At 40.7% G+C, this 10,801-nt stretch overlaps 1 protein-coding gene across 4 annotated transcripts in view; it reads right to left on the bottom strand.

Moving 5' to 3' along the window:
- Positions 1-10,801, bottom strand: part of col14a1a (collagen, type XIV, alpha 1a) — a 125,267-nt gene that overhangs the window by 12,517 nt on the left and 101,949 nt on the right. For all 4 annotated transcript variants that reach the window (XM_079693687.1, XM_079693688.1, XM_079693689.1 and 1 more), the window contains 4 exons: positions 10,425-10,478; positions 5,666-5,719; positions 542-595; positions 358-429 (listed from right to left, as the gene is read on the bottom strand). In XM_079693687.1, coding sequence (XP_079549813.1) covers positions 358-429; positions 542-595; positions 5,666-5,719; positions 10,425-10,478 — 234 coding nt within the window. The remainder of the gene's footprint in view (positions 1-357; positions 430-541; positions 596-5,665; positions 5,720-10,424; positions 10,479-10,801) is intronic.

Genomic DNA, 10,801 nt, shown 5'->3' with positions numbered 1-10,801 from the left:
CCAGGAAATGACATGTGTGTACAGTTGACATTTGTTGTGTGAGAATAAGTTATTATTTTGTTCTTTATATTCTCACTTGTGGTGAGTGTGAGAGAGAGAGAGAGAGAGAGAGAGAGAGAGAGAGAGAGAGAGAGAGAGAGAGAGAGAGAGAGCACAATAAATAATGGTATTATGAATACATTTGCCTCTGAGTCCTGCATGAACTGTGCATAGACTGTATTTTAACATTGGTCATATGGTGGTACTTGGAGAGCCAACTATTTTCTCAGGTGGTACTTGGTGGAAAAAGGTTGAGAAACACTGCTCTATTTTGTTCACATCCACCTTAAGAACATTGAAACAAGTGTTTTCACTCACAGGAACTCCTTGATCTCCCTGGAGCCCTGATGACCCACCAGGTCCCGGGGCTCCTGGTCCTCCAGGCGACCCCTGAGAGAGAAGGATGGAGAGAGAGAAAGAAGGTGAGAGGAAGCAGAAGCATCAATCATCACAGTGATCTGGCAATCAAAAGCATGCTGAGGGATAAAAAACAATGACTTACGCCAGGTCCAGGAGGTCCTTGTCGTCCCTGCGGTCCACCATTACCCGGCAGACCCTGAGAAACGCAGATGACAACGATATTAAATATCAGCTGGACTTTTATAATAGTATGTTGAACTTTTGTTTTTCACAAGCCCTTCCTAAATGGCCGGAGGGATTTCCTGCGAGTCTCCAGACTAAACCGACAGTAAGACTGTTATTTTCTAATACAATTACCTTACAGGCTACTCACAGGAACCAAAAGCTGTAGCTGTTTAATCTGCTACTTCCTTAAAGTCTGCCAAAAAATAACTCCAATCAAACCTTTATGTTTCGTTTAACTTTGGGATAGTCTGCACAAAACACAGGTGCATTCTTTCTGACATTTTTCCAAAATAAAAATATGCATTTAAATTGCCTCCAGGTGCTTAATCCCATCTCAGCCATTTTATGTTTTCTCCATGACGCTGTGGTTTGAACACGTGAGTATGAAACTGCAGGTTTAACTTTAGAAGCACATTCATACCTGCTGTGTGATTATTCTGTAGGGTCTGGTTTTGTGAAGGTATGACATATAATAACCTAATATTTAATAAGATAATGATGGCTTTCATCTATCGTTATATTTATGGGCTATTAAATTGAACAAATTCAGTTATAAATACACATTTTTGGAAGCTGGTCTTGGCATCACATAGTCCTGGAAAACAGCTCAACCTAATGTTCAGATAATCCTTTCATTTTTAGCTTGGACGTCAGAAGTTACTTTGCGGTCAAACATCTAGACTGATGCTCTTTCAACATGGACACATTCCCTGAATGGTTTAACCTGTTTAAGGGTACAGAGACGAGAATGAAGTGTGCTAATACATAGGGATAAAAGACTTGGAGGAAGCATTAAACTACATTTAATTTGTTAGTTTTCTCAGCATATATTTTGGTTGTGTTGCTTGTACAGTTTTTGCAAGAGCGTCAATCTTTGTTGAAGTCTCTTGGGGACCTTTAACTTCCATTTGACGGCAGAACAACATTTGAATTGGTAAAATAATGAATAATTCTCTGTAAAGCTGAGCCAGACTGTGACATCAGAAAAGTCAGCCTGATGTCACACAGTAAACACTCGCTCTGTTTAACTCACTAATGGGACTCTGGAGGGGGCTTTAGTTCCTCACAATATTCAAGTCTGGCAAAGTAAGACACTTAACTATGAAATCCTTAAAAATGTAGCAGATGTGTGGAACAAAAAGATCATTATCTAAGGACAGATAAACGTGACACGTTTCACTGTGATGCAAACAGGCATTAGATGTGACATTGGGACGAGATGTGTCATCCTATAAACCTTCTGGCCATATTAAAATCCAAACATTTAACTATTTCTGTTATTCAGCCTCCTGCTCTCTCTCACAGGCTCATGAAAATGTATCATTGCTATTTTATTCCCCCCGCTACAGGGGCACTGTCTGACCTTTAGTCCAGAAAATTGTGGTGAAGCCGTTCTGATTTCTATATGCATGCGGAAATACCCACCGACAAAGGGCAGATTCGTTATGTATTAACTATTATATTTAAAAAGACTGAACTATATTTTGAATAACAAATCCAATCCCCAGTTCCCAACCAGTAAAATGTTGATGAAAATTGCAACGTTATTAATATATCTTAAATAATGAAGTTGGGAATTATTAATGAAAGGAGACATGTCATGGCCATTTCCACTGGTCATAATTCCATTGTTGAGGTCTACTAGAATAGATTTATTGTGCAATTTTCCAAACTCAGATTGGTTTCTCATACAGTACAGCATCTCTGTAAACTACGTGTATTCACTGAATTTCACTCTCTGCCTTTAACGGCTCGTTGTAGCTCCAATAGCTCCAGCCCCCACCCTCCCTGTGAGCACAGTGTGCTCTGATTGGTCGGGAAGTTGTGAATCGCGCTAAGCTCCGTGGAGGTGTGGTTCCCTTGTTTAGCGATACACAGCCAAACTCACCCTGAGCACACACAAAGTCACAGCCGAAGTAAAGACAATAAGTGTGGCTTGATATTGAGTAAGAAAAAGGTTGATAAACGTTGTGAGAATGGGTCTGCAGAGAGAATTTCGCCGTGATCCCAACTGTCTGTTATCAGCCTGCAGCCAGGGAGCAGAAATCAGCAGAGCTGCCTGCACTGTGTGTGTGTGTGTGTGTGTGTGTGTGTGTGTGTGTGTGTGTGTGTGTGTGTGTGTGTGTGTGTGTGTGTGTGTGTGTGTGTGTGTGTGTGTGTGTGTGTGTGCGAGGAAGTCCGTGGATTGGTTAATTTAGACCAATCAGCCTGGTCGTAGCTCTGGGCGTGGCTACTGGGTGTTCAGACGTCACGATGCCCAGGAAGAACATGAGAAATCTCCAACGAGGCGTTTTGGGGAGGTATTTTCTGTGTTAGAGTTTTACTCGCTACAGGGTGCACTTAGAGGGTTTTTGACTCTGAAGACCGTTCACATGCATAAAAACCTTCATAACACACAAGGGGACGGGTAATAACCGGAAAATCATGACAAGTCTCCTTTAAGATATATTAATGTATGATTTAATGAGCCATCATCTTAAGGAAGTTTAAAAACATGTTTGGTAAGGCAAGCTTCAATGAGAACAAATCAAGATATATAGCTTTCACTGTAATATTTACAATGAAATGCCCAGGAGAAAGCTGCTGTTGCTTCTCTGATCTAACTAGCCGCTGCAGTAAAACATTTTTGGCTTTTAAACATCTTACAAAAACTTTGGGACAGTGTTTATGCCCAGTGGAGTAGTGCCATGCTGCTTAGTTTTACTGTGAGGCGACAAAGGGCTATCTGCTTTCCCCATCTGTTTTGTACACATCGGATGATACAGACTAGTGGCTGATAACCCCCCCACTGGGTGGCAACATTTGCATAAGCATTGTGAAAGAGTTCATTTTCAGAAGCGGGTTCTTGCTCATAATTACTGTTTAGTCGCCTACATTCTTCTTTCTAGATCACAAATGAATAGTGATAGCAGAAATTGCTGTTGCATTGATGACCTCTTGTGAATTGATTCTTATCAGTATTCACTGCTGCCCCTTCCCTACTGCTTTCAATGGAAACACATTTGGAAGGAATTCAGCCCGAGCACGCTGCTAGAAACATCAGAGTGTGACGCTGCAGCTATTCTGCAACAGTAAAATAAAGTATTGATTTCAAGATGTCCTTTCGTGTGTGGAAACTAAATTATAGTTAGCTCTTTTTAATTCTTCAAACAAACCCGTGGTGGAATGTATTTATTTCAGTCTCTACAGCACATATAGAATACACATCACATCTGCAGCATCTTGATGAAATATGGATGTGCATGGGAGGGTATCTTTCCCCGATAAATAGCAGCTAAAATGGCTCCCTGATGAATCATTTCACATAATTACACTCAACATCAGGGAACATGTAGAGTATTCTGTGAGTGTAGGTGGGTTGTTGACAGCACATCTCCACGCAGTTCAGTGCAGGCTACTCATTTTAAAATTGAAAGAAGGACATGGCTCAGTATACTGCTGAAAAGTGCTTTGTTTATCATAACACAAAACAATCAAGATGTGAATATAAATAGTATTTACGATCAATATTCTTTACTTTAAATCCCATATAGTAAGTTGTAGCTTGTAGCTTAAAAGAGTCAAACTATCTTGTTTTGATTTGAATGATTCTAGATCAGATTTGACATTTCAAATGCACAATGCAGTGTTATTTAAAACTATTGAACAAAATCCAACCAAACCAGACTTTGATTTACGTTTTTTTTGCTCAACGCTTTGTAACACCAAACCCTTTTCTAGCTTTAAGGAAAGAAAAACCCTGGTACACATGTCCTGAAATAAACCACATGACCTGAATTAAATTAGGTTCTGAAAACTAGTGCTGAGGGGATGAGTGTCAGACCCCTGGCAGCCAACAAAGAGAGAGCAGACGGATCATGTGTGGAGTCTTTCACCCCGCCAGGAGTAAACCCTCCTGCTATCATATTCTGTGTTTGGAGAAGAGTTTTTCTGTCTGCTTGTCAACACATTACATGCCGCGTTACTGTTCTGGTATTTACAGCCCAGTTGGTTATCGTTACTATAACTACTACTGTACTGGATTCTGCACAATTGGAGAATACCTTTTTTTATGAGGAGAGCTTACATATCTTAAGTTAAAAATCTGTTTTAATTTTCCTTTTTTATATTTGAGAGCACCTTCTTCAACAAGTCATGATGATGCCAGCAAAAAGGGAAGCTTTTAGCATATCACAATTTATCTTTATCCACTGTAGGGTTTATTTGTATTTACAGCCCCTTTCTTAGAGTCTCACCTTAAGGATAATGTTTTCACACCCCGTCTAAACTGAATATTAAGTATTTACATATCTACAGTGAATGCACTATGCAAAATATACTGTATGTTGAGGCAAAGAACAGGCATCACTAAACCATACTTTTTATCCCCTAAGACGGAACATCTGCAATGCCTCGGACGCTTAAAGGCCCTGACACACCAAACTGACACCAAAGAACACGTCCCGACAGACCCAATTGTTGTGTTGCCTCACGTCTCCTGCGTCTTGGCCAAAAAGTCGTACTGGAACACACCGCAAAGACTTCAGCCGACGGCCAAGTAGCATGTCAGCATGCGTGAGTGGCAATAACTCTCCTTACCAGCGGCCAGCGGTAGTGTGTATTAGTCATTCAAAAGAGGCAACCGGACGACAGACTGTGTGATATATACAAACAACAAATAGCGTGTGCGTTCCATTTTCACTCTCGTCCATCACAGACTGTTTCACATAACGACTTATAATCGAAAACATGTTTAGTGCGGTACTGGAAAATGAAAAATAATAGCCGATTTCTGTTTCGCTTCTCATGCACTGATTCGCTAAGCTGAACAGCCAATAAGAGTGATTTATTTTGCCGACAGCCTCGGCAATCGGGAGCGCAAGGTGTCGGCACGGCCGAAAAGACACGACGGTGCTGGACACACCAATCTGAGTAGGGCGACAGGACGCTCATCGATGGCCAGACATCTATCGACGGCCGAAATCGGCCTTAAGATCCACCAGTTCCTAAGTCCCTACGGATGGAGTGACTTCTGCACTAATATGTCAGTGTGTTATCTTACCCTTGGTCCTGGGGGGCCGTCTCTGCCAGATGAGCCTGGGCCTCCAGGAACACCCTAAAAAACACAAACAAGCAGGTTTAAATCAGCATCACAACACTCACCTTTAAACATCTATTGTGAAGCAATTGAAAGTAAATTAGTGTTTTTACATTAGTTCAGTTTTTTTAACTTTTGATTTATCTCACCTCACCATTCTAGCCCGTTATATTTGATCTGCTTATGTATAGAAATTAGTTTTTTACTCAATATTTTATAAAATAGTAAAACATTAAAACACAAACAAATTCAACGAAAGGTCAAAACAGATAAGGTTTGCTTTCTTTATCATTTATGCTTTGACATACGAGGACAGAAATGTGAGTTGTTGGATCACCGAGCTTTAGCCTCAGGTCGGACTATATTTCAGCAGGACTCCCCCCCCGCTGCTCTGTTTCCCGACCCATTCCCCCTTCATCCACCTCTCTGCAGGTCAATGCACACAGCGAGTTCCAAAGTACAGTCATGGATTTAGTGTTGAGGTGATTTATCTCTGCACTTCAGTATTAGTGGTGAGCTCATAAAACAGGACAGTTAGCACAGTTACAGGTCCCACAAATTACAGGCCCAGGTCGCACAGGACAGGCCTCTCGTGATTAATGATGTGCCGCTGTTTAGATGCCGGCTGATGTTCCTTCTCCCAAGACATCGGCTATAATATCTCTTCTGCTGCTCACACACACACACACACACACACACACACACACACACACACACACACACACACACACACACACACACACACACACACACACACACACACACACACACACACACACACACACACACACACACACACACACACACACACACACACACACACACACACACACACACACACACACAGGAGGAGCTGCTTTGATGAAAAGGATAGAAAGCTTGATTATTATATTAATAATTTAATTGATAAATCCCCCACACTCTTTCTATTTGGCTATAGGCAGAAATTAGGACATTTTTAAGTTGATATTAATGTTCTCTGAAGAATCCATAACCTGTGTTTTAACAGATAATGAATACGTTGTAATTAATATAGATCCAGAAGTAGATTAAGTTTAAATGATTGCCACTCACAATTTCTATTCCTCTCAGACGAAAATGATTACATGAAAACAAACCAACGCACATACACTGATAAACAGAATGAAAAGTGAGCGAGATTAGAAGATGGACAAAAACAAACGCTTTATGTAATTTATCGCAGCTGCATTTTTCACTGTCAAATTGAAACAGTGGTGGAGAGGACGCTGATGACAAGGTTACATTGTGTTTACTTTGGTGAGAGATGGAGAGAGGAGAGGGAGAGAAAGATGAAAAGAGAAGAGGAGAGAGATGATAAAGAACAATCAAGAAAGAAAGAAAAGCAATAGAAGGGAAAAGAAGATAAAAAAGTGAGGAGATGAAAAAAAAGAGAAAAGTAGAGAAAGAAAGACAAAGAAAGAAAAAAGAAACAATGAAACAAAGAACGCAAGGGAAAGACGGAGAGAGAAACAGCAAAAGGAAAGAGTGAGCAAGAGAGAGAGAGAAGGAAAGAAGAAGCGAGAGAGGTAATTGATGTTTTAGAGTTGTGATATTCTCTGTGGTCCCTCGTATATTACAACAGGGCCCTGGAAGCTACAATATCCCCCCACTGACACACACACACACACACACACACACACACACACACACACACACACACACACACACACACACACACACACACACACACACACACACACACACACACACACACACACACACACACACACACACACACACACACACACACACACACACACACACACACACACACACACACACACACACACACACACACACACCTCTCTCTGACAAAACACATTATTACTCGGTAACATAGTGCGGCACAGGGCAGCACTGCCAGCTTTTATTAATAGGACTATGCAGGCAGAGAGGGAAAGCGAGGGAGCGAGATAGTGCTGCATCAGGAAGTGTTGCAGATCTCCGTGAGAGTCCTACTATCCGTATGGAAATGGTTATTGCTTATTCCTTTTACAGAAAAACGGCAGAAACAATTTTTTAATGTTTTAAATAGAGGTATTCAAATCATGGCTAAAAGAAAAAAGAAATTACAAATGTGTGTAACACCCTTTTAGACACAACTGTATTTTCTTTCCCTTTTCACACTTTAAGCCTTTTATACAGTTTTTAATTATCGTATCACGGCCATGATGACTAAACAACTTCATGTATGTATGCTACATTCCGGATGCTACAGTTGTGTCTATGTTAAATACAATAGATGAACCAACTGAATGATGGGTAGATTAAAAAGGTGAGATAGAAATTCAGAAACACAATAAATCAGACTTCTAATCAGCGTCTGTATTCTGGTCTCATCAACCCTCAACAAAGGAAACTAATTCAAATACTTTTGTGAGCCAGACTACTAAACAGTAAATACAAAAAGGCTTCAAATCCAGTGAGAACAAACTATAATCACCACGCATGATTGTTGGCATCAGCGTAACAACAACTTGTCTTCAGCCTTAAATAAACACCTGTCTTGTTGAATCTATCTTAATCAAATGTAGTCTTTTAATTAAGTCCCTGCAGAAACAATCCTTCTGAGTTATTTAATTCATTCATTAGAATCCCTAAACACAGCGACACTTAAACATTAATAAAGCCGCCCTGCAGAGGGGGATCGCCCTCCTAAAATACGACATTGAACTGAAACCATCGCGCAGTGAGCTCTGAAAGCAGATCGATGTTTGACATGATCTATGATTGGAAGATGGGAGCAGCCACTGTAACAACTTGTGCTCTGGTCTGGAAAAGAAAATAATATCGTTTCTTTGTGCTGTCTGTGGAGCTGTCTCTCAAAATCGACACTTTTGCACTGTCAGCTCTACATGGAGAGTTTGACTGCAGCTGAATCTGGTTGAAATGATTTTAGAATACGTCCATCCCCTTGTTCTCAAATATGTTGGATCCAATTGCAAATCTGTTGTATTAGTTTTCCCAAGGACGCGGTGGGAGGAAAGCAGAAACAAATGAGTTGTCACATCCTGAGAGGGCATATCTAAAGACTAAACAAAAATACATTTTCACTGCAAGGTTAGGCTCTAACGACTGACATGATCAATGCAATCCAAATGAGCACAATACCATTTTTCTTTCCTAAAAATCGATATGGATGTTCACAAATCACAAACCTTGAGCCCTGAGTCAGACTGGTTAGCACCTCTGCTGCATCCTTCAGAGGATCTGGGCTCAGAGCCATAATGGAGGCCACCATCTGACTGTTCTGACCCACAGGGAACACAGCCATGGACAACAATAACGGATGCACCTTGCTACATACTGTGTTCCTGCTCATTTCAAACCTCACTGGAGTTTCTCAAGGGTGCTCTGAAAGGCTCTACACAGCCCCGACACTCATCCTCACAAGTGTTTGCACTTAATAGTTTGTCACCTTGATTGAGACGCTTGTTGCACCTGTTAAGTGAGACAACTTATTAATATAATTCCCAGGACAGCTTTACCCAACTTAAACATTAAAAGAGTTTTAATATAGCAGAATAACTAAGACGTGAAGATGACTGGGAGACAGGCCTCAGCTATTGCTTATAGCAACACAAATATTTTGCAAGTTTTCCTGCAAAAGAAAAGTTTTGTTATTGTACGGAGTTATGAGAACATTGACTCTGTCCTTGCAGATGTCCAGGGCTCCCTGAAGAACTCCATTCAATTAATTCAGTCTTACCTCTGATTGGTTCACTGCCCAATAATGGAGACGCTGGTAATGATTATTCACATCTCAATGATTCCATTAGACCGCTCTGTGCCGGTGTCAACGTGTATGTTAGCAACAAAACCGTCTCAAGCGCACACACACACACACACACACACACACACACACACACACACACACACACACACACACACACACACACACACACACACACACACACACACACACACACACACACACACACACACACACACACACACACACACACACACACACACACACACACACACACACACACACACACACACACAGTGACCTCTTCATCTTCTACAAAACTGTACAAGAAAACCAATCTGCTGTGAGCATTGTTAATACATACATTGTACGGTGTGTAATTAAGTTTTGATCAGGATACAATTATACCTTTTTCATGGCTCTTCCCTTTTAATAAAATACAAATAATGAAAAAATCCAATGCGTACAATTACGATATGAATACAGCAGTCTCAAAGCAAAATTCTCAACTGGAGTAGCCTATGACTTATTAGCATCGGTTTTACCATCTATATATAAGGCAAGCCCCTCTGATCTAATATAAGGCAATGAAACAGAGTAAAAATGTTAAACGAGAAATAATGAAAAATTGATTGAAGGTTCAGAAATATGCCTTTATTGGGCAACAAGTCTCATTTCTGTGAGCCTGCAGGTGATCATGACTGTGGGACTCATTTATATGCTCCACACTAACACAGAGAGGAGCACAATTTATAATCAATCGCGCACACAAACACCCACACAAAGCAAGGTTTGTAATAAAAAAATACTACTTCGCTCTTTTAGTCAAGATAAAAACAGAGGGTGAAATTACTGCATGTCAAGCATGTTGGAAAATAGTTGCCCCTTTGGGTTCTACTTTAGGACGTTGGGAATCGTTTAAACACACCCGACACCCATTTCAACTTTTTATCTTACAATAAAATCATTTTTGGGGAAATATTGTCCTACCATTATTCCGGCTGGACCGACCCCTCCATTCTCTCCCTTTCCCCCAGCAGCACCCTATAACACAAACAAAGACATTACATCCCAGTTGGTCACACCAAAGGACTGGAAACAACAACATTAGTTATCTTAATAAGCTTCTGGGCCACCATGAGTCCCCAGAACAGCTTCAGACGAAATACTTCAAGGTCTGAAAGTCGATGTGAGGCATACGTTAACATTTGTCAGTTCTTAGTAGCAGCTGGTTGACAGCTCAAGTGTCTTATTGCACACTTTCTGTGGCCATGTTTCATCATGATTCAATGCAGCAGTGATGTTTGGCAATGCCTTTCACCAGTTTTCCTTTTTTTTCTGCATCTTTTATCTCAAACACGTTCCAT

Source organism: Notothenia rossii, assembly GCF_949606895.1.
Source record: "Notothenia rossii genome assembly, chromosome: 7".
Taxonomy (NCBI): Eukaryota; Metazoa; Chordata; class Actinopteri; order Perciformes; family Nototheniidae; genus Notothenia; species Notothenia rossii.
Note: the sequence above shows the minus strand (reverse complement) of the source record. Positions and strands in the feature narration are given on the sequence as shown.